Genomic DNA, 23,008 nt, shown 5'->3' on the forward strand with positions numbered 1-23,008 from the left:
ACCCTCTACGTAAAGTTCGAGAGCTCGCTCAGGAACGTGCAGACGAGCCGCATTACCAGCACCATGTGGATCTCGAAGTACCGATCGAAGGTAGCTTCAAAGCCGAAGCGGCGGTCCATGACGTATTCACATAAGTTAGATGCACATTCTGCTCGCCTCGTCCGGGAAACGTTACAACTCTACATCGAGAGCGGCAAGACGAAGTAGATCGGGCTGAGCGAGTGTAGCATTGACTCCGACCACCCCCAGTGCAGCGTGCCCGGAGTGGACGAGAAGGTCGTCGCACACCAGGTGAATTTCAGCGTCTCCGAACCCGACATCGAATTCTAGCTTCGCCGCAGCTGCCCGGGAGCGTGGTGTATCAATTGACCACTTGGTCGAGATAGGTGGCCGCCGAGAGCCTGGTCTACCGCTGCAGTAACTTGACTGGCTCGCGCTCCGGATTGGCTTCTACCTTGCCTTGCACCAGGCCTTATCGACCGGGCGCTACGCAGTACAGATCACCCACAGACTTCGATGGCCGGGACCGTGACGTCTGCGCCTTCGTACCAAGTAGGTTCTCCCGTGCTTCACCGAGGGAGACTTCTACAAGACAGGAATCTGGCCACGGTGCTCGTCGACGCATTTCGCAGGGTCGCAGCGTGCGAGGTACGGCGCCACGCCGGGGTAGATGGCACTCGTCTGGATCCCAGTGGTCGAAGTCGAACATCCTGACTTCGTGCCCATTCCAGGCTCGAGCAGCGTCGCGCGGGTGGAAGGGACCGCCAAGGCAGCGGAGATTGCGCTGGATGCAGAGGACGTGGAAACACTCCGTGCTGCAGAGTCCGCAACTGACGTCCAGGGGACGCGCTATTCCCCGTAGTACCTGGCTAGAATGGCCGCAGATAGCATCCCCCTGGCCGAATGGACCATCGAAGGGCGAGCGTGCACGCCAATCTGTACATCAGTGGAAGCTGTACGACGTCACCGCGATGTCATCCTCCGATATGACGAGGATCACCGAGGGCCGGAAGAGTTAACGTTCAACAACGTTCACGCGCGAGCCGAGTATTCTCCAGATGCAGCAATGACATACGCTGCACACTAGGATGCGCCTGTACAGCCTACAAGCTACGTACGGTAGGGGACTATGGTACACATTATTACAGAGCATGCAGGGTGCCCGGGGATCGTCATTACGAGATGCAGCCAGAGCCCCGAGCAGATAGTGAGGAGTGCAGATGCGATGCGGGAGACCGATGAGAGAAGGGATGCGAGTGCCGGAGTATTGTACCTGCGATTACCCCAGAATATGCGTGCGATGAAGAACGGAAAGAGTGTTCGGATGAGCAAAGGGACGCGACATGGATGGTGAGAAACCAAGACAGGACGGAATGAGAGACAACACGAGCCCATGCAACGAAAACACGATTATCATACACTAGAACCAGAACGAAAAATGCGCGAAGAGGGAAAGTCGACGCCGACGACACTACCATCCTGCGTAGTGGTAGTCGTCCGCCCAACTCCGATTACGCGCGACGGCGCGCTGCTTGTGTTCATCCTTAGTCTCGTCCTCATCCCCACTCTTGCTTCCCGAGCCATTATTCCTCGGCTGGTCGTGGACGGCGGTGAGCGGGCGGAGGCCATTGCCGAGGAGACCATTGCGCCTGGGACCCATCATACTAGTCCTGCTTACCTGCCGTTCCCACAGCAAATTCCGACGCAGGCTCTCTGACAGTTCCGTCGAGAGCATCTGTCTGCGCGTCGTCCTCGGCGTCATGGGTGGCGCAGGCGCGGGCAAGTTATAAGGATGACCAAGAGGGATAGGTGCCGTCGCGATGCTAGGGATCTGAGGGCGGACGGACTGCGACGGCGGCGGCCCACGATCCGAATGTCGTCGCCGACTCGAATCCGCTAACGCAGCAAGCTTCTGTTGTGCCAAGCTGTGCGAGACCTGGAGACCATTGTCTGTCTCGCTATCCGTGTCCTCGTCCATCTCCGCGCTCTGCGGCTGCGGGCGGCCCTTCTGATGCGCAGTGTCCTTCGCCTTCACCGTGCTCGTACGCGCGCCGCCCGTCAACGGCGTCTGGCCACGACCGTCGCCGCCTGCGGGAGCGCGCCGAGCTCTTGCTTGTCTGCAGCGGGGGCGCCGCGCCCTGGCGCGCGAACTGGGTCATGTCCTGCGAAGAGAAGCCGCGGTAGGGTGGTTCGGCGGGAAGATGTTCGGGTCGGGTTCATCAGTGCGAGAGCAGGCCGGACTGGGTCCGCGGCAGATTCGTGTACGACCGCCGCGGCACCTTCGCGAACATGTCCCGCTGCCGCTGCGCTCCTCCGCTGCCTGCCTCAGCCGAGTCTCCTCACTCGTACGCGCCTTGCGCTGACGCTCCCGTTCGGACGCACTGTTCTCTGACGCCCACTCCGAGTCGTCTTCCGAGTCCGTCGTCTCATAGTCCGATGACTCTGTGACGACAATCCCGCGCCGCGGTGGCGCGGCAGCAACGGCGGGAGCCTTCGAGCTCTCGGGGTGGCGAGACTTGGGAGCAGGGGCGGGCTCTTCCTTGCACTTCGACGAACTGACCTGGAGCCGTTCGACGAGACCGAACCTATATTGAACGTCGTTTTCTTCGCCTCGCCGCCGTTCGCCGCTTTCCGCGCGCCGGCCGCGCGGGTTTGCACGTGCGTCTGCATCTGCGCGCGGTGAGGCGCCATCGGGCGCGCAGGTGCATGGCGGACCGGTTCCTTGCTCTTGCGCGCGTGGGCGCGCATCGTCGCGCGCTTCACGCCCGGCCCGCGTCCACTCCCACCCCCGCCGCCACCCCCGCATCCATCCGAACGTACCTGGCTGAGCTGGCTCGACGTCGCACTACTCGGACTCCTCCCGATGAGCTCGTCGCTGCGCGCATCCGTCTTGTGCGAGAGGCACGCGGAGATGCTGCTATGGCTGCCGGGCGAGTCTTGCTCCGGCGACGCGGCGCCCTGGAGGAAGAACAGTCTGTCGGACGGCTTCAGCGTCTCGTCGTTCCGTTCCTTCTGCTTCTGCTGCTGAGCGGGGAGGTCATGTGATGCGGGCGCGGGGGGTTGTGGGACAGCAGGCGCCTTCCGGGGAATGACAGGCTGTTGGACAGGAGGGATGGCAGATGACTGGTGAACGATCAAGGTCCGTGTGGGAGGCGGAGGAAGTAGGTGAGTCGGAGCTTGCGCCGGAGATGGGAGTGCGGGTGTTGTGCGAGGGGGCATCTGCGGGGTTGCGGGTGGTGTCGGATGCGGCGTCGGGTTGACCACGATAACCTTAGGGAAAGCGGGCGTCGCGGAGGGGGGCGTGCTGGGAGTTTGGACAGAAACGACAGGTCGTGAGGGCACGCGGGGGGAGGTCTCCGATAGTAGCGCGGCCCGCGGGTGAACAGCGGGCTTGGCCGCCTGTCTCCTCTCGCTCGGAACGAGGTCGAGCTTCCCGGGCAGGATGTCGATGATCAGGCGGCCGATATGAACGACCTGTTGCGTTGGGCGGTGTGCTGGGACACTGGCGCTGCTCAGGCGGCGATTTGTGGTCAGTACGTCCAGTCTGGACATATCACCGTGCCACGAGTGTGCCTGGATGTCGGGAACAGGTTGGAGCATGGATTGCGGAGACAGCGCTGGGTGAGCGGTCGAGGTCAGCGCCTGGTGTGTCCGAGGACGGAGGTTACATACCACGCTCATGAGCCTTCTCGTCGTCCTCTGATATGGGTGTGATAGGAGTTGGACTCCGCTGTTTCTCAGAGAAGGGCGGGGATAGGCTGCCTGGCGAGGTAAAGGTCTGCTGTGCAGCGATTTCGCGGTACCAGAGACGCCAGGAGATGTTTTCGAGCCGCCGGCCGTCCTTGAGGGACTCTTTGCACTTTGTGAACACTGCGTGCAGCACATGAGCTTTGTGGACGGGTGAACAAAGGCGACGACACTCACGAGCCCAGAGTCCAGAGAGGGCGTCCTCGCCTTCAAGCTCCCGGACGGCGTCGGCGGCGACCGAGAGGACGGGTGAGGGGAGTTGCGAGATCATCGCGGTGCGCAAATAGAGCGCGACTAAAAGTACAGGTATGGTGAAGGAAAGAGGAAGAAAGGGCAGCAGACGGCTGCGGTGGGGCTCGATACGAGAGGGCCGTGGAAAGTTGAATGAAGTTCGTCCGGGCGGCGGCGGGCGTGGCTGAGTGCGGCAGGGGGTAAGCCGATGAGCCTGCTGCCGCGGGGTACGCGATTAGGCGACAAGGACGGTCAGGCACGGGGGGCCGCTGGAGGGGCTGGGCCGCGGGGGGGTGCGCGGGGCGGCGGGGGTGATGGGAGGGGCGATGCGGGCGAGATGGAGGAGAGGACGGCGTCGAGGGAGCTCGGGCGGGCGTGAAACCTGCTCGTCGCCGACATTTCAGGCCCCCTCCTGCCACGGCCCGGCTTCCGCAACAGGCGAACGCCCACAATCACGCTCCCCGTCGCCCGTTGCCGTGTCACGCTGCTTCCCCTTCCGGCCACTCATCTCGGCCGCTCGGCGCGCGCCTCCCCCGACGGACCCTGCTCGCTGAGGCGCGGGCTGAGGCCGGGTCATGTGGCCGTCCCCGCATTCCCCTCCGCTGCGTCCTGCCACGCCGCTCCCCATGACCAGCCTCGCGCCCCGCCTCGATGCCTCCTTCTCCTCCTCATCTCCATGCCGCCCCGCCTTCCAACAAGCACAGCATGAACACTTCGCCGCCATCTCCGTCCGCGACACCGCGCCACAACCACTGACCTGCACCTGACTGCGTCTGTACGGCACCCGGCGCACTAAGGCATGCTCCTGGAGTATTGCCATTCAATCACCCCGGGGCCGTGCTGCAACCATCGTCCGCGTATGCGCTCGCGAATGAATTGCATCACGACGACCCTCGTTGCCAATCCCCGCGAACGTGAGCGCCGCATTCAGCCCGTTCCCCGCATCCGCCCGGAGGCTGCGTTTCACTTTCAATCTTGTTCGCCGTCCGCGCGCTCGCCCCTTGCCGTGACATCGAGCTTCGTGGCGGGTAGCGCGACCCTGGCGCTCTCCCAGTGCTGCTTACATACAGACATACTTACTCGGCGGACGCCAGAGCTTCCTTGAACTTCGCGCGTGCTATCAATCGAGTAAAGAAACCAGCAATCCGTGTTCCCTTACACGCAAGCTCACCCGCCTGCCAAATGCGCAAGCCTCCGCTCCCATGGCGTGCTGCACCACGATAGCGGCTGTGGCCTCTGTCGTTCTGCGACTTATCTGTACGTACGAGGCCGACCGTGCGTCGTTCGCTAAGCCTGAGGGCTCGGGGTTGCAGAGGAAAGAAGACACGTTGAGAGCCTTGAGGCGTACGGAGAAAACGTTCAGCAGGGAGCAAGGTACCGCTAGGGGTGCAAAGTTACCGCAGGCTAGGTCCTACATCCTACTTTCGGCCAGCACTACTTGTGAGTGATGCGTCTGTGCGTCGTGTTCTATGCTGTAGGTATGTAGCTATCTGCCTCAAGGTCTACTATCTTTACGATATGTCTTTCGGCGGGCCGACTGTCAGTAAGACCTCTGTCGCATCCGCCACAGGCCGCAAGTCGCGGCTACCAACAGGTTTGGCATGATCCGCAACGCGAGTCTGTCCAGTTCCAGTGCGAGCGTCGATGACCCACGCCTCCTCCGCCTCTCCCGCCGATCCGCAATCCAGCATCGCACGACGCAATCTCACAAGTCGCCAACAGTGAATCTGATCGCCGAGATCCCTACCCACCCCATACGCACCCGGGCCCGCTGTTCCAGGCCAGGCCCGCACGCGTCCGAGAGAATCCGAGTCGCTCCTGCAGGCAGCAGTTCTCCATCAGTTCCACTGGTACTTCAAGGCCACCCGCCGGCACGCAGCACGCTAGCCTTCTCCGACCAAGCCGCACTCTCGCTTTTGCCGGTCTATTTCTGTGGCCATGTTTCCCCCGTTCAGACCGCACCCCTTGCGGAGGCCAGGGCACTCGCAAAAATAGTGACAGTACGGGTAATACTACCGTAGGTACTAAGCACCCTGACGGTAGCGTGGCTGGCCGCGGGCGCATTGGCGATGCCATTCGCGACACAGGCGCACCGTTCCTGTCCGAGTCAGAGCCGTGTTCACTGCCATACAGCTAAGTTACTGCAGCACTGAAACCCAAGCAGTGCAATCAGTGCGCTGGGCGGCAACACTGACAACCGGGACGACGTCGCTTGTGCGCGCATGCGCGCGTGGCCGTTCGAACGCGAAGCGTTGAATTCGAAGACGAGGGCGCAGGCGAAGGCGCACACGCTGTCTCTGCGGATCAGACTTACGGCACTGGCGCTGGCGGGCCACAAGCGCAGGCCCATAGGCGAAGGTGGACGCGTGCGCGCACGGCCCGCGGTCGTTGATTTTTTTGTTGACGCGGACGATTTGACACAGTGGACGGGACTTGCATGTAGGCATCCCCAATAATTACGAGGTTGCCGACATTATTCGACATGCAATCCCTGCGCATGTCACATCTTGACATGGGCACAGTCAAGGCACAGTATCATTGCGCGAGACCCACCGGTCCCAGAGTCTGAGTCCCTCGCTCAAAGGGCGGCCCATCAGCTGCACAGGTACGTGGCTCGCTGAACGGATCGGTAACGTTGACGATACAGACCCGGTGCGGCCGCTGCGATCACGTCCTCCGAGGATGTTGCGCTGCCGCCCCTCAGGCCTCAGGCAGGCTAGGCGATGCGTCCGGGGCGTGGTCTCCTCCGGTACGTGAACTGCACGGCGAGGCGTCTGGGCATTCCACGCTCATACTCGGCGGTACAGCATGAGTATCTGGTGAAGCGTGCAGCGCGCAGTGCTGAAGAGGAACACGAGTATAACGCCGTCCGTGACCGGGCCACTCCTTGCCCCCGCCCGTTGCGTGCTATTGCGGACTTGCGACATGGGAAGCCCATTGGCAACCTGGCGCACAACAGCCTCCGTCCGATTCGCCCTTCACGCAGACTTCTCCAGGGACCACTATGCAGAATAGGTAAGCGCCACTAGAGGACTAGGATACCGGCAGGGCGTCTTAGCACTGGCACTGGCAGGCCGGGAGTGAGAAGCTTGAAGCTTAAACCAGCTCGTCGGTCATTCCAGCGGAGTAGGTACTGAACTTCTCTGAATCAGCAGGGCCTGTCATGGACTATACTGCCCCCAGGTCGAGGTTGATTGACGCGGCTGGTCGCGGGCTGAGTGCATCTTTATGGCACGCTCGCGACATTCAAGTCCTGGCGGCTGAAGGATGCGGGCCTTCGAGCTTCCCTGCACGTCGACCGCTAGCATACGCAATATGCACGAATGGCGAAGTGCGCATATGAGGTGCGGCTGTACCGCGCTGGCCTTCTCATCCTCGGACCCTCGAACTCCCGCGCCTTCGCACCCTCGAATTCTCAAGACCTGCATCCGCCGAGCTAGCTGCACAAGTCTAATCCCGACTACCTCCTTCTCCTTCTCCGCCCGGCGCGCCTTCGAGTTCTCAACGACGCCACCGTGACCTAGGACACCTCGCGCTGCGATTATTACCGTACCTCCGCATCCCTCAGCCTGAGCCCGTGCGAACGCGAGTCCGAGTCGACTCGATGGACGAGCGCAATACCGCGCAGACACCCCGCGAATCGCGAATCCCGCTACTGGATGCCACTCAGAACTCACGCGCACGATCAAGGTGCACGATCAAGGTACACCAGTCAATTGCAGTAAGACCAATATTGTCGTACTCCTGCCAATGGGCCTAGACTATCGCCACGGGGCAAGTTGAAGCTCCCGTGCAAGGGAGACTCACAGCGAGGCTATCACGGTGGCACATACTACAGTACATACAGCTTGGCCATGCCCACGTCCTACATACCTACAGTACAGGCAGGCCTGTCCCTATAGCCAGAAGCCAGACGCCACAAGGCTGCTCACCTACATCCCTGCGTGCCACCGACGTCCCGATCCGGAAACGACGCTGCAACGCGCGCGTGCGAGGCGCAGAGAGAAGACCGACCCGTGTAATCAGCTCCTACGGGACCGGGCGAGCGTACAATCGCGAAGAGGAGGAGCCACGACCGAAGCTCCCCAGGCCTGTCTGATACAGTGCCACGACAGTTCAAACCTCCCCCGAAGGCATACACATGTACCGATCGCTCGACTGCATGCACACTGGCACACGCGCCACACCCACCCGCCTCGGAGCCCGAGCCCTCCCGCACGTCCAAGTGGCGCGCGCAGGCCTTCTAGCACAGAGTACGTACGGCACCGACGCAGCAGACACGATCCCCCTTCCATCGTAACGACACCGCGCGAGCTTCTTCCCAGGCCGGTACAGTAGGTAAGGTAAGCAGGGTCCATTAGAATACACGTCGACCGGTGTCAGCCAGGTTCCATACCAAGCACTCCGCTGCCGTACGCGTACAGTCGTCATTAATCTAGGCAGGAGCTCTACTCCACACGAAGCACGTCTATGCACACTCTACAGTACACACTAATATGATACAACAATAACATTACACCTACGCGGGCGCGTACCTCGAGGATGATACGTTTTGGGACACAAAGGGAACTGACCAAGTAGGCAGTCCAAGCTCCATAAATGGTCTAACAACACCGCCGAAGCCGCGGAGCTCTGTGTACGTCCTGCGGCACGATAATTCGCACACGGCTCGCAGCGCCCGCCCGAACGGGCAAGCCACCAGCTGCACGCTGCACCTGCCTGCATGACCCGCCCAGTGGCGCGGAAACGGCGACGGCGACGTTACGACATACGACGCCAATGCTCCGCCGTCGCCACCACGGCGCCACTGCCAGAGGCCGTCGCGTAGCGCGCGCGGCACGCCGAAACAGGCACCGCAGCTTCCATACCTGCCCGCGCCTGGCGACGAGGAGCCGCCGCCACGACGCATGCGGGTGCACGCATGGAAGGATCCCGTCAAGAGGCACGCTGCACGGACACGGGCATGGACGTCTGGCATGCGGCTGGAGTTTTGGGTTACGCCACGCGCGAAGGTGGCGACCGGAGATGGAGCGGAGGATCGTCGGCTCGGAATGGGGGACCCTGGAGGGCACTATAGGTGGTTGAGGCGGTTTAGAGTACAGGGATGTACAGCAGCTTGAGCTGGGGTATATGGGTGGGTCGGCCGGAGGGATATCGATGAGGTACTTTTGGTGGGAGACGCGCGTAGCGTTCGTCGGAGAAGCGAAGGGACGGGCGACCTATTGCATCACGGCATGAGCGCTCTCGACATCCATGTCCACTCGCTGCGAACACGCACAATGGTCTCGGGCGCAAGCGCGACGAGAGTGCGCGACTACGGTCAATGCGCGTTGCCCGCCGGCGGGGGGTCCTGTGCCGGCTCGGGCTGGGTCACGATCGTGCACGTTCCCTTCTCGAGGTGATACTTGAGCCCGTTGGGGTTGAGGTACGCCTGTTCGCACGTCCGTCAGCTAAGCCCTCCGACATGCACGGCGCATCGTGCCGGCACAATGAGATTCACCAACCTTAGAGCAGCCCGGTCGCTACGTTGCCACCGGAACACGAGAAGCGGGACGGGGGCGTCAGCGATCGGGGCGAGGGAGGGCAGGCGAGCAGAAGGGACTCACGGGACACTTGTACGCCTTCTCGCGCTCGCGCGAGCGCCGCTTCTTCTGCGTCTCGGCGTGTGGCACGGGCTGGATGTTGGGATGGGGGCCCGTGCCCAGGAGCTGAGCCTTGGCCTTGGACGCCCTGTGCTTTGCGGGCGCCGGTGCGGACTTGGGATGCGCAGGGCGCTGATCTTTGTGGCGTCCGATCGCGGCATCGCGCGGCGTGAGGACGTCTGGGGGGAGCGGCGGGTGGACGGTGAGGAGGGAGGGCGGGAGGCACATGGGCTCGCTGGGATTTGGCGAGGGGAGCGTGGAGCTGGAGGAGGCGGAGTCGGAGGTGCCGTCGGAGAAGTCGTGCTCGAGGCCGTCTAGGGTGGGGTACAAGTGGCCGTGGGTGGTGGACGCGAAGGGGGAGGACGCGCCGAAGAGGGAGCTGGGCTCTGCGGGGGGGTCGGGCTGCGGGTAGCTGAGGATGAGGGGCGAACATGTCGGGCGGCCGTCCTGGCCGAGGACGAGGACGTGGTGTTCCTCAAAGTGGTCGACGAGGGCGTGGAGGTCGGGGAGGGACAGCCCGCAACACGCGTAGTCGCAGCACTGGGAACGAACGTGAGCTATGTAGGTAGGTAAGGACGCGACATGCAGACGCACGATGTCGTGTTGGGTAGGGTCGGAGGGCGGCGGTGGCGTAGCGGCGGAGGGCTCGTCGAGGGACGAGAAGCTGTAGGGGGGTGAGTGAGCGGAGACGGAGGAGGGAAAGACGACGCACTCGAAGATGTCGTTCCAGGTGAGCTGGGCCATGTGGGGGGAGTGTGACGGGTGAAGGGGCGGGGGCGAGCGCGCGGCGGGCGGGGGCATCGCGTGTGATATACGAGGGAGGACGGCGCGCCTAGAACGCGTCCTCGACGCAGATTTCTCGGGCGCCCACGCGCGAATGAAAGAAGGCAAGCACACGGACGCCTCGCTCTCCGCGTGTGTCCTCGGCCGCGTCTTCGGCTTCGCTGGTGCGTGCGGGCGGGGACAGCGGATGGGCAGAACGGGCGGCGGACGGCGATCGGGGTGACAGCGGGCGAGCGAGGTGGCGACGGAGACAGCGATCAGCGACGGCGAGTCCAGGCGGGCTGCCAGTGGCCCCGTATATGTACGTCGGCTGTCCCTGGGCCGCCTCGTGGAGTGGGTGCATATGGTCGTCGCCCATCAGTCTCAGAATTGGTTCGGAATCGCTCACCGCCACCACGGCCCACGGCCCAGCCGCCCATGACGAGCCCTTGCCTCTCCTCGCCGCATCTCCAACACCCCCCGCCGCTGCCTCCCCACGGCCGCCACCAGCGGACGCCCACTGCCAGCCCCAGTCTGCCGACGCGTTTCACCTCTCCTCCTGGCGCAACGGCATCCCCCTGGCCGTGATGGGCCCCGCGCTGTTGGCACGTAAAAGCACGTAACGTTCAGGTAACGTTCCTCCTGGCGGCTCTTCTGCCAGCAAGCGCACTTGCCGTTGCGCTCTTCCACCGAACCTTCCACGCTCGCGATGCGTTAGAGTTGGAGTGCCCAGGCATGCTCGGAGTCGGATATGGCAGCGTATGATTGCATCCTATCAACCGATGATGTCGACGCTGTCGGAAGGATTGATTCCCCCGAAGCGGGATCGATTCGAGGAGCTCGCGCCAAGAACGCGATCAGGTGATCCATCTCAGATCGCATCTCTACCAGACGACGCGATCCCTTGAACGACCGGAGCAGCAGCGTCGTGCCAAATGCATATGTGCGGGCATCGCTCAGCCCGTCAAGCAGCAGGAGCTCGCGGAATTGGATCAATGACATTCGAGTACATCAACAGATTGCTTCCAACGACCGAGACATTGTTCCTGATGGTGCAGACTAGTGATAGTAAGTACTGTCCTCCCTAGATCACACGTCCATCACACTGCATTCAATCAAACTGTCTTAGATGACCAAGAATGAAAGCAGAGCACAACTAGACTACTCAAACATCCTCCGGGCCGACTGATTCGGGAAAGGCGAAGGACGGAGGTGGGGACGGCCTAGAATGGCACGAGTGTTCAAGCTGCCTCGTCGGGTTGTTCATCCCGCTAACACCTCGCTCAGGTGCCCCACCCGCACAAACCGTGATCAGTGCGTACGCCATCGTTCGCACAGGGCAACCGCTCATCGGAAGTTGCTCGGTGGACTATGCCCCATCGCCAGCGCATTACCTATCCCATGACGACGTACATCGCGTAGGGTCGACACAACTCCCTCGCGTGGCGGGTCTTGGTATGACACTAGCACATCGCGCCCGCCTTTTTGGCACCTCCGCGAACAGCGAGGCGTACATCTGCGGGACGTACAGCACGCAGAACATGCCGTGCGCCCGCAGTGTCCGCCGATGGGCTCCCCACGCCTGGCGGGTGGTCGCGGTGGTTGCGGGACGGCCCGCGCGAGGGACCACTGGACTCCACTTGGAGGTTCGGGGACTGGTAAGGCTTTCTCGAATTGGGTCTCATGATACTGCAGCGAACGTGAGTGATTAGTGGTGTGCAAGTGGATGCGCAGTATTGTCATATTCATTTTATGGGACTTATTGAGGAACAAGATTGAGTTCGGCGACTGGCCTTTAGTGCGATGGCAGCATGAACTCATGAACTGTCAGCCGACGTACCAGTAAGTATGTGCAATTACTATATGGAATCTCGCGACAGCAGCCTCGAATCAGAACTGTGACGACGCGATCGAGTAGACACCGGTAAGTACAAAAAAAAAAAAAAAAAAAAAAAAAAAAAAAAAAAAAAAAATGTCAGCGCCTGCGAGAACGGTGACACGGTGAGTAGACTACATCGCCTCCTTCGGGTCAATCCCGCTCGCAGTTCCTGATGATACCTCGCTTCAGTGCGAGACGAAATATCGGTTTCACCGTGGTTCATAGGGTATACGGAACGAATGACCACTTCAGATTCACCGCTGCGCGATACAAGTACAAGTGAAGGTAATGGTAACGGCAACACTATTCATCTTTCAAGTGCCCGACAGGCCCGCGACGTGGTAGTTTTCCATATCATCGGCGAAGTCCTCTGGCCACTGCGCAGCCATCCGGACGAAGTCGACACCATGTGTTGCCTTGTGCAGCGAGACATACATCGTTTGGAAGAAGTTCTATAGCAAGCACTTAGTGACGAGTTGTATGGCTCATCCTTCGCACTTACCAACCCAAACACGCCGTGGTCGCAAGACGCGCGTTGCGGAAAGATCAAACCCTCCATAGGTCGATCAATGTAATTGATGTCATGCTGGTAGAAGAACGTCTCGAATGGCCCGTAGATCTTGACGGTTTTGCCGTTCTCGCCTTCAAACTCATACGCAACCTGGATCTTTCGCTCGCCCATCCACTGAGGGACTCTGTACGTGTTTAGCTTGACTCCTGCCTCGGGGGGTTTGATCATGTTATCTGCCCGGACCAGTTTGTCGTTGATCTGCTGGACAAACGGGAGAGGAAGCCTTGTGACGCTAGCACCTGAGATACAGAGTGCGTTGAAACTATAGTATCAGATTTGTAAAGGGCTCGGACCACATACCAGTATCGAGCAGCATACGCAAGCCATTAGGATTTTGATCGTCCACGAAGTTCAGGATGGTTTCTGCATAAACACGCTCGGAGTCCAAGTCGGGACGACGCAGTCCGAGTCGACAGGCATGAACTTCATAGACTTCATGTGTATTGCCCATTGCTTTCTGTTGGGATGCCGATCGCAAACGACGATCTTCTGCTCGCTCCACTGCGGCTCCTTTCGGCAAGGCCAGGTGTTGAAGGACATCCACGATGTCTATTTGTTATCCTAGTCATGGCCATGTGTCACACAAAGCTAAGGGTCAATGACCGCTTACATTGGGTACCCATTGGAGGGCCGTCGAGGTAATATTCGGGCGCCAAGCGGAGGGCAAGGTACATCGCAATCTTCTCACCGCGCCGCTGTTGCACTTTGAGTGCTCATCGGAAGCGAAATTGCTGTACTCACAGAAGCCGGGATTCGCTTGAGTCTGCCAATAAAACCTCCAGGAAAGTCTGTGGTATGGGTATTCGTGAGACGGGTCGATGAGCTGTGTCGTGCATGGACAATTGTGATGGCTTACGGGAGGTCGTCGATGCCTCCGTGGAAGCTCGAGTCATAGCCCACTGAAATCTATAATGCAGCAACTACTAAGCCTAGTTCAAGGGCGAATGCAATGGATATACGCTTACTGTGCCAACCCAAGCCGAGAATTCCATCAGCGGGATCGTAAAGCAGGCCATATTAACAGCAAAAGCAGCTCCAAATGACCAATTGAAGGACATCTGATGTGCTTGTTCGTTGTCGCAATCATGGCAATAGAGTATGCATTTCCTTCCCGGTTCCAGAAGACCCAGCTCTATGAATTGAACGGTGCATTGGCCGAAGGTTGTTTCCGTAAAGGAAGCAACTCACGAGCAACACTACCATCCACAAAACGAATCTGTCCAATAAGCCGACTGTTCCAACTGATCATTGGTGAGTGTTGGTTGGAATGGGTGTCGAATGTAGGTATGCACGGAGCTTCGTCAAGTCTAAGCGGGCCACTGCGAACGTGCTTGCATTTCGTTATCTTCTAATGGCTGACGCGACCTCCAGAGGTATTCCCCAGAACAAAGCTGTCGAGAGATCGGCAATTTTAGCGCAAAGCTCAAAGGAACTGCCCTATACCTACGTATCATCACAGGCTGGAGTCAATGTATTTGTGAGCATCTGGACGTACATCCTGGAAATCAAGGACTCACCAAGGTCAATGAGAAGGTGGAAAGTCTGAGAACTTGGGTTGCCTCCCTCTTCAAGTATTTCCTTAACACTGTCATCGGCGATCACACAACTGTCGCATGCATTCGAGAGAACGTACAATTGACACAGAGTAGCCTTGAGCTATGTTCATCCATCAGCCCACGTGGTAGATACAACTACTGAATACACGTACACTGCAAACACATTGTGGGGTTTGAGGCAGAAATTTGACCTCAGTTGCTGCACCTTTAGCAGACTGACCACCAAGACGGTAGGCGCTGCCGCCTCTGGAGATAGATGCCCGCTCTCTGTCGGAAAAGTGATGCATACTATCGGAGGGTTCAGTTTTGCCGATTGGGAAGTGAGAGGTATGGGGCGAATCCTGGCAGCACTCTAAGTCAACTGCTGGGCCTGTAGACGTGGATTACGAAGGCACACTCACCATAGGTGTGTGCAGACCCGGAGTGGAAGGATCTGGACTGGGTAAACCCGAAGATGACAGGTCCGATAACTCGGCATCTGCGCCGTAGTCAAGATCAAGTGTAGTTTGACCATGGGTTGTTACTATGCTTAACCCTCGGGAGTCCGAGGGTTGGGTGTCATGAGAGGCATCAGAAGTAGTCTCGTCATGATTCCTCCACATCGCCTGAATTGTGGTATGGGTAAGGAAGCTGTAAGTTGAACGAAGGCGACATACGTACACGGTCATAGGCAGATGTAAACGCAGGAGGTTTCAGCTCCAGCGCGATTGCTGAGACATCGTCATCACGAGCGCTCTCGTTCACGGTGTTGTCACAGTCAGTGCTCGGGAAACAAGGATCAGCCATTGGTTTAGAAAACAGTTGGGCAATGGACTGAGTCCGGCTCGACTCTGTGTTCGTTGGGCTTTTGTAACGTAGCTCGATGGAACCCCTGACACTGCATTGACACGGGCAGCTGGCTGATATCTTCGTACATCCCAGGCGGCTAAGCAAGAAATCCAGCCAAGGACTTCTTCAGGCCCACTCCGATAACACGTTGGCGTGACGGCTTGATCCACATGCAAATGGTAGGCTCCCTGCAGCGCCCAATGACTTCTTGCACGCTCATCGCGGCCTAGAAAGAAGAATACAGTACACGCAAGTACCCTAGAAGCATGGTCAATCGATTAAACCACTGTTCTCAATGCGTGAATCTTACCGTAACCTGCTCTCTTCAGATGAGTATTCACATACACGTGCCTCCTGACAAGATACGAATTATTAGCACAACAAGAAAGCCCAGCATTGTGGAAACATTCCGAGCTTCTTGAAAGACGGCATGCAGATCGGCGAGGTAAGCAAGGCTTCTGTCATCGATGAGCAAGACAAGGAACTTCTCACGACATTATCCGCCGACACAACGAGGGGTTGTTAGAACAAATGCGTACATTAGGGCCCAGCAGTCCAGCTGCGGATCCATAAGTTCTTTGCGTCGATTCAGTGGGCGGTGAGCAACACGTGTAACTTACCCTCATGTTCCACCTGTTCCTAGAAGAGCGGTAAATACATCGATCGGAAGTTCCAAAAACCTGCCAAGGCATGATGAGGCAATACTGCTGCACAGGAGATCGAGGGACGGACTCGGAAGATATTGACACGAGTTGTCAGTAATCGCCCGGGCGGCCTTTGGACATTCTCTGCGGCGGTGTGTCACCTATGTAGTACTAGAGGTAGAATGTGGCAAAGCGCGCTCCGTGAATCATATTATGACTGTGTTGTTCCACTTAGAATTGGAGTTGCGGGTTCATCGCTTCCGGTAGTGAGCAAGAAGGAAAATATCGTCAGACCCAATACCACCTATGTATATAGCATTAGCCATACAATTGCTACCCAGCCACCAAGCCGACGTACGAATATTACTGCCCTCCGCATACCGCAGCTGCCTGCTCACACACACACACCGGGAAGCGTGCCGCCGCCCGAGCAGAATGCTATTGACTTGAGGTATGCGGATGTTCAGAGAATGAGCTCGACGAAGGGTGCCGCATGCTACAGCTGCGCTGGTGGCGGCAGTGCTCTGCCAGTAGTTCCGGGTAGTCCTGACATTACGCTGATGTGATCCACTTCAATAATTGCGAGTAGGACGCCCGCCGTGCTGCGGATGGCTACGAACGTGCTGCTTCGAGTGGTCGACATTTGTCCCCGTTTAATACGAATGGCCAGAGTAACCTGCTGTGGATCTGTGGATCTATGTATTCCAGTTTGGAAATCAGTACTTCAGATTGCCGACCGCCAAACGGTCAAAATCCAGCAAAGAAGCGCACCATTACATATCTAGTAGACGAGCTTACATAGCATCGGAAGAATTATACTTAGATATAACGCATCTGCACTCCCTATAAGGGAATGTCAGTATTTGGAAGGACGTTACGATCAGTGGGGATGCTTACTTTACCACCTTCTGGATCCATTTCCACTCGCGGTCCCTTGATGTCTTGCTCCTGTACGAGACGAAATAGTATCCAAGTTGCGCCACGAAGGTCTTGTCGCAACAACCATAACTTGAGGTTCCGGTGTGCAAGCGTACTTGCCAAAATGGCTGCGGTTTGCTGGAGCGTCGCAAGGTACGTATTGGCGCAGTGATTCGGCGCCACTGACGTAACTTGGAAAGCTTCCGTAGCCTCGAGTTCAAGGTGAACTCGGAGTGTAAGCAAATTTGGGAGCTCCGCTGGCCGCAGAGCGATGTCATTCTGTGTCGGGATGGTTGATAGTTACTCACGAGCACAACGGTTGGACAACGGTTAGGCAACTCACAAGAGTGACGTTATCACCACCGAGTGATTGAAAGCGATGGATTTCCAAAGTTGTCAGCTGAGAGAACCTTCGGGCTACGCAACGCCAAAGTTCATCTTCTGCATCATCCGCACGGTATTCGAGGAGGAGGTGGTCAAGATGTGGCGCGTTGATCTTGGTGAGAATCTCCAGCATCTCCGAAGCGCATAGTATAGGGGATTGAGTGTACGGCAATCGGTGTGGCTCCCATAGATAGAAGCAATGGTGTGGGGTGCATCGCAGTGACAAGCGTCGCATTGACAGGGGGAGGTGGGGATATATCTGATCATCAGGGCTCGGGAACGAGACAGTCAGATCGTCGAGGTCCGGCCAGGGGAATCGTGCTTCGTGATCCTGCGGCCACAGGTGTAGGACCTGTCTGTTGACACTCTCGGGTATGGCGAGTTCCAGTTTTAAGACCCGTAAGCTAGGCATTCCGGAAAAGAGGGAGACGAACGGACGATGGGAATCCGGGCTCGGGCGAAGCTCACCATTCAGATGAAGTTCACGTAGTCGGGGCCACTCGTTGTCCGAGAGGATCGCGAAGGGCGTAACCTCGTTGGGGAGCATAAGGGACTCGAGAGTATGCCGCAACTCCTTGATGGCCAAACCCAAAGCGACCTCCTGGGATGGGTACTTGCGAAGCTCCCTGCGGAAGACGTGATGCACGAATCGGAATGCAGTGATCGGGGCAAGAGAGTGAACACTGGTAGCCACAGGAGGCTGACGCGGATTGAATAGGTAGGACTGAAGCGTGAAACTGCGGAGCAATGGAGTCGAAAGGATGGCTGCGAGGGTATCCCATCCTATCCCGTGTATCTCCCGACAATGGAAGGACAGGTGTACCAAGCGCAAACGAGGCATGGCCGGCAGCGTAATCCTGAGGAACGCAGGGTCCATGGTGCCACATAGCAACGGATCGCTGGTGAAGCGGGGTACAGTGGACGACCTGGGTAGCCAAGCTCGCATCGCAATTCTGTCCGGGCACTCGTCTATCAAAAACAGACAGCTACACAAGTTGGACGGTCAGGTTGTAATGCGAGACTGTAGGTTGTTCGACAAACCATACGTAGGGCCATAAGGATTGTGGAAGAAACCGCTCTGCGCTGATCGGTTCCTTCACGATAACAGAGCAGCTCTTGAAAAGCACGGGTTTAGTTTCTGTTCGCACCCATCCGCATGTCATGGACAACGGACGCAGGCCACCATTGGGCCGTAGGTACTCGAATACTTGCAGTAGGACATCTGTGTTCAGGTGGCGGAAGCTATGGCAGTCTGAGAATCAGATAAGAGACTCCTCCAGCTGTCAGTGCAACTTACGCGACAACCTCGCGCGTCATTTTCACAACACTCGAGTCGTGAATCAGGCCTTCAGCTTCAGGCCTCAGGCTCAGGAATGATGACACGAGAGTCAAACGTCCAACGTTCGAGCGTTCAGAATTTCAGGCTTAATCAAGTTCAAGCTGTGACGCCGCGCCAGGAGGGTGGGAGACTCCGCTAGTACACTGTAGTAAGCGCCGATGCCATCAGACCTTCAAGCTTCAAGTTGTGCCTTCCAACGTAACGACAGCATGGAAACCGATTCAACACCCTCGAGCTGCTAGTCTAGACTGTGTCTGTTCACTCGCTAACGCACTATTTAACAGTCTATAGATCTTGGAGTATAAATGCAACAAAACATGACACGACATGACGACGTTCTTCCACACAGATCAGAGACAGATTCACGAGGGCGCGGGCTAGGAATGGGGCTGGAAAGACGATGCTGGGAGGAAGGACTGGGGAAATCACTGACAGGATACAGGTCGGTATCGATACAATTAAGGCTGGCGCGTTGACCGCCAACGCAAATACAGTAGCTAGTCTCGATGTCTTCGTCTTCGCCCAAACATATCTCACCACGGTAGGGTGTACGCCTCTCTATGATGCACCGGGCCGCGGGTGCTGTTGCCCCATAGGGTTATTCATCGTGCTGATATACGTGCCCCAATCGTCCCACCTGCACAAAAACCAATCAGCACGTAGGTTGCCATCCACGCAGGAGGACCACTCACTGGAAGTCGCTCGGCGCAGTACTCCACATCGCCAACGTATTGTCTGCAAACGTCTCCTGCCCCTGTGTCCCCTGCCCAGACCCCGACTGTCCTCCCTGCCCTGGTGCGCCCTGCCCCGGCGGCGCGCTCATGGCGCCCATGCCAAGGGCGCCGGGAAGATTCTGCGGACCCGTATACGTCGCAGGCATACTCACATTTGTGAACAGCGAGTCGTACACCTGCGGGTCCTCCAGCGCGCTGAACATGCTCGCGATCCCGACGCATCCAGCCCGCCCGCCATGTCCGCCGACGGGCTCCCCTCGTTCGACGGCCCTGCTGCTGATTGTACTTGAGCATCTGACGGCGGCTGCGCGGAGGGCCGGGCATCGTCGAGAGGCCGCTCGGTCCTGCGGTGGGGGCGTCGAACCAGCTGCTCTCAGGGCGGAGGAGACCTGTGTTGACGGCCCCGGCAGCTCGAGACCATAGAAGACATGGTGAACCCGTGCAGCGGCAGCCGCCCGAGCTCATCACTGTGAATGGGGAGCACGAAGGTGTTCGTGTCGGCACTCGCATTCGCGGGGTCGGCGACGCCCATCGGGCTCGGGACGTCCGTCGGCGTGAACATGGATTGCTGCATGGCTGTTGGCATAGGCTCGCGGCGGTGGCAGTGAGGCCGGCGGTGTCGCGCGAGACGCGTCGTGAGCCAGCGAAAGTGCGATGAGTCGGGTCTAACGAGGACGATGCGCCGGGGGTTGCGGAGGTCAGGCTCCCATTGGGACCGGGTGACGGCTCCGAGCGTGGACTGTCCGAGTCTCGGTCGCGCTTGTTGTTCGGCGGCGTATTTTGCGGAAGAGGAAGGTCACCGACATAGGCGAGTTCATACAGGATGTCCCTGAAAAATCCCGGTCACATCAGATACCCGGTGTAGATGATTGCAACGAGTCTTACCATAATCGACCTGCCGTATGCCATCTAGACAACATCATGAGAACCAGCAGACGCAGATGAGACATCGAGATGAGTGAGGCTCACCGTGGCTCGAGCATCTTGAGCATTTTCATGCACTTGTGCACATCCGCCATCTCCTTCTGCGCGTCTGTGGAGAGTCCGCTTCGTTTGCCGCCCCATATGTTGAGCAGTAACACGATTCCACAAGTGAACATCGGCACCTGCAGGGATCGGCCGATGTCAGCCAGACTGCTTCAAACTCGACCAATGGATCAGTGGACGCACCTGGTTGTGTGGCAGAGGTGCCCCTGTCCTCCGGCACTGCACATCCATGACATGTGTGCAGCTCCGCGCCGCGTTCGTGCATATGGCCAAACTGGGGAAGCTGAGGGGAGAGGGTTTGCGCGGGGAGGGGATAACGGTCGGTGCACGGAGATCTGGAGCTGATAGTAGGACGCGTAGAGGTTGGCAGACTGGTTGAGGAAGGTGAGGTCTTCTCGGTTCGGGTCCCACCGCACTGCAGCGAACGTGAGCGACGAAGGGCGAACGGCGACAGTGTGGACGCACGGTGGTCAGGTACGGAATCAATCCACTTGTTGAGGGCAGAGTCGAGCTCAGCGACTATATGCTGTTCCCATTGCTGCCCCACAAACCCAAGCAGAGCTTTACTCTTGTTGATAGAGTACTGTAAGTAGCGCCGATCAGCTATAATGTCCCTGCGTTACGCCCTAACCAGCGATCAACTCACAATTGTGCGCAAGGCAAACGCGAGGATCTGGTTCAATCTGAGGAAGCAGTTGAAGAATGTCACCAGACTAGGCTTGCTGGGAGGCTGCTTCCACGCGAGCTCCGGATCATCGTTCTCCCAGTACTCGTCGTCGCACTCAATCGGCAGATCCAGATCAAAACTGGCTCGATCGTCGACAGAATAGTTGCGTCAGAAACGTGACAAGCGCTGACAGTAATGACGAGACTCACTCTTCATCTTGTATTGCGCATGGTCGCCCGAGCACGGAGGAGATAGAGCGGTCCATGGAGACGAGCACCCTAAAGCCGAAGAAGTTCACTCGGTATTGTGCAACCCCGCGAAAGAGCTACGTACCAGAATGCGCGCTTCCACAGCTCTTCCTCGATCGTTGGCTTCGCGTTGTACACTTTCTTGCGGTGTGCGCCCACATCTTGCGCCATGCGGATGCCCACGCCGATCAGTGTCCAACTGGCCTGTGGCGCCGACGATCCTTGCAGGAAGATCGCTGTCAACTGCACGACACGTCAATCGCCGATGGACTTCGTATGCCGTCACGGCCGGACTACTCACACAGTAGACCTGCAGGTCGTACAGCCTCGGCGGGGCGAGCATGCTCTGCCGGATCATCTGCACCTGCTTGAACCACTCCCACCCGCTGCTCAGCCGGTTGTCCGGGTAGTTAGAGAGACACACGCGGGGGTCGTCCGTGTACCGCGCACCGATCGCGCACACGAGCAGGACCGTGCTGCCGAAGCCGACGTCCTCGAGGTGGAGGCCCTTGTGGATGTTTCGCTCGAACGTCGGGCGGTGCAGGAGGGGCGTGAACGGCTGGACCTCCTTGAAGTACAGGTCGATCAGGAGGAACATGAGGCTCTCGTCGGGGAAGTCGGACTGCTTGTGCGGGCGCGGGAGCTCCTGGAGCTGCGCGGCGAGCCACTGCATGGCCGGGTCGTAACACGTGTGAGCGTGCGGTCCGGTGCGGCGCAAGGGTTCATAGTTGGAACGCGAGATGAGAAGGGATCGGGGAGAGGTAGGACGCGAGATGAGAAGGGAGGGGGGAGACGGGGAACGCGGACTCGGACGCACCGGATGCAGGCTCCTGAAGGCTTTCCGCCGCGCACCCTCGAGCAACGCAGGCATGCTCTGTTCTTTCCGCTCTGGGGTAGGTTTACCAGAGTACTCCCGCTTAAGGTCCATCGCAGTCTGCACGAACATAATGCTGCTGCTCTTCCCGAAGAATCGCATAGCGGTCGGATTTAATTTAATCTGTTGTAGGCTGTTGATCAGGGTTTGATGTGCCATAACTTCGTCATCGGATGGTTCGAGGTCGTCAGGGTTCGTGGGGTGTACAGGCGGGTGGGCGGCCATGGATGACTGTGGTGCGAGACACGAGGAAGGTCCTGCGCGCGCTGCTCTATCTCCGCCCGCACGGGTCTCTGCAAGCCAAGCTTCTTTGTCGAATCTGCCGCCGAGCTCTTTGGAGAAATCGGCGTCGGGACACAGCTAATCTTGGCCATGTGTAGTGAGCAACAGAGAACTTGCGAGGGAACACGCTGCGTGCCTTCTTCAATAGACCTTCCATCTTCTCCAGACGGGATTCTAGACTCTCAACGTACCCTTTCGGAGGTCCGCGTTTCTGGTATAGAAGTCAGCGTTAACATAGTGTCCAAGTCTGCCCATGCGATACTGTTTGAATCTGACAGTACGGGAGAGGGGCGGAACGAGCCTTTACGAGAACGACAATCATACTCAACGCGCATACAGTGGGTCAATGTCCTCGTAGGATCTGAAGGGTTTCATAGGGGCAATGGCAGAATATGCAGTCCTTCGGTGGTGCGCAAGCTCATACAGCAAAGCTGCCCGGCATTTCGCGAAGTGGGCCGGCGCGTTAAGTCTCCAATTGCCATATATATGCGCGCTCGCTGACACCACCGGTGGTCTGCTGAAATGACAAGTGCGAAGTGGTTGAGACGCGTCCAAGCAGCTGGCCTCAGAGGTTGCGAGACCGACTCGGGACAATTTGAAATTGGGAGAAGCGGGGGAGCGACGGAAGGCTGTGTGATGCTCACCTTGGCTGCCTCCATGTACGTACACTCGTAATTGTAGGTGGTGCAATTGGAGCACTTGCTATCTGGCATTG

The 23,008-nt window shown here is 58.4% G+C and overlaps 6 protein-coding genes across 6 annotated transcripts; all 6 read right to left on the bottom strand.

Moving 5' to 3' along the window:
• Positions 1–1,412: 1,412 nt before the first annotated feature.
• On the bottom strand, positions 1,413–2,151 carry B0H18DRAFT_532025 (uncharacterized protein). The gene has a single exon (XM_048038491.1). It carries the CDS (start codon positions 1,976–1,978, stop codon positions 1,472–1,474), a length of 507 nt encoding a protein of 168 aa, XP_047891042.1. The 5' UTR covers positions 1,979–2,151; the 3' UTR covers positions 1,413–1,471.
• Positions 2,152–3,664: 1,513 nt separating this feature from the next.
• Positions 3,665–4,018, bottom strand: B0H18DRAFT_879876 (uncharacterized protein; the record flags this gene model as incomplete). The annotated part of the gene is made up of 2 exons (XM_048040718.1): positions 3,665–3,870; positions 3,925–4,018. 2 exons carry the CDS (start codon positions 4,016–4,018, stop codon positions 3,665–3,667), a joined length of 300 nt encoding a protein of 99 aa, XP_047891043.1.
• Positions 4,019–9,298: 5,280 nt separating this feature from the next.
• Positions 9,299–10,364, bottom strand: B0H18DRAFT_956455 (uncharacterized protein; the record flags this gene model as incomplete). The annotated part of the gene is made up of 4 exons (XM_048042454.1): positions 9,299–9,409; positions 9,585–10,160; positions 10,215–10,284; positions 10,333–10,364. The coding sequence occupies 4 exons, from the start codon at positions 10,362–10,364 to the stop codon at positions 9,299–9,301; spliced, it is 789 nt and encodes a 262-aa protein (XP_047891044.1).
• A 2,127-nt stretch (positions 10,365–12,491) lies between these two features.
• On the bottom strand, positions 12,492–13,913 carry B0H18DRAFT_532099 (uncharacterized protein). The gene is made up of 7 exons (XM_048038492.1): positions 13,798–13,913; positions 13,689–13,738; positions 13,574–13,620; positions 13,443–13,527; positions 13,133–13,381; positions 12,764–13,071; positions 12,492–12,713 (listed from the first exon to the last, which is right to left on the bottom strand). The coding sequence occupies exons 2-7, from the start codon at positions 13,723–13,725 to the stop codon at positions 12,576–12,578; spliced, it is 864 nt and encodes a 287-aa protein (XP_047891045.1). The 5' UTR covers positions 13,726–13,738; positions 13,798–13,913; the 3' UTR covers positions 12,492–12,575.
• Positions 13,914–16,514: 2,601 nt separating this feature from the next.
• On the bottom strand, positions 16,515–18,585 carry B0H18DRAFT_532127 (uncharacterized protein). Its single transcript, XM_048038493.1, has 6 exons — positions 18,460–18,585; positions 18,204–18,404; positions 17,122–18,148; positions 16,758–17,057; positions 16,632–16,703; positions 16,515–16,555 (listed from the first exon to the last, which is right to left on the bottom strand). Exons 1-5 carry the CDS (start codon positions 18,477–18,479, stop codon positions 16,680–16,682), a joined length of 1,572 nt encoding a protein of 523 aa, XP_047891046.1. The 5' UTR covers positions 18,480–18,585; the 3' UTR covers positions 16,515–16,555; positions 16,632–16,679.
• Positions 18,586–19,059: 474 nt separating this feature from the next.
• On the bottom strand, positions 19,060–22,236 carry B0H18DRAFT_956457 (fungal-specific transcription factor domain-containing protein; the record flags this gene model as incomplete). Its single annotated transcript, XM_048042455.1, has 15 exons — positions 19,060–19,138; positions 19,194–19,354; positions 19,388–19,529; positions 19,625–19,803; positions 19,866–20,064; positions 20,121–20,144; positions 20,205–20,341; positions 20,406–20,505; positions 20,541–20,637; positions 20,688–20,805; positions 20,869–21,028; positions 21,099–21,167; positions 21,223–21,380; positions 21,439–21,804; positions 21,955–22,236. 15 exons carry the CDS (start codon positions 22,234–22,236, stop codon positions 19,060–19,062), a joined length of 2,271 nt encoding a protein of 756 aa, XP_047891047.1.
• Positions 22,237–23,008: the final 772 nt, after the last annotated feature.

Source organism: Fomitopsis serialis (genome assembly GCF_022376445.1).
Source record: "Fomitopsis serialis strain Sig1Antser10 chromosome Unknown B0H18scaffold_57, whole genome shotgun sequence".
NCBI classification, from domain to species: domain Eukaryota; kingdom Fungi; phylum Basidiomycota; class Agaricomycetes; order Polyporales; family Fomitopsidaceae; genus Fomitopsis; species Fomitopsis serialis.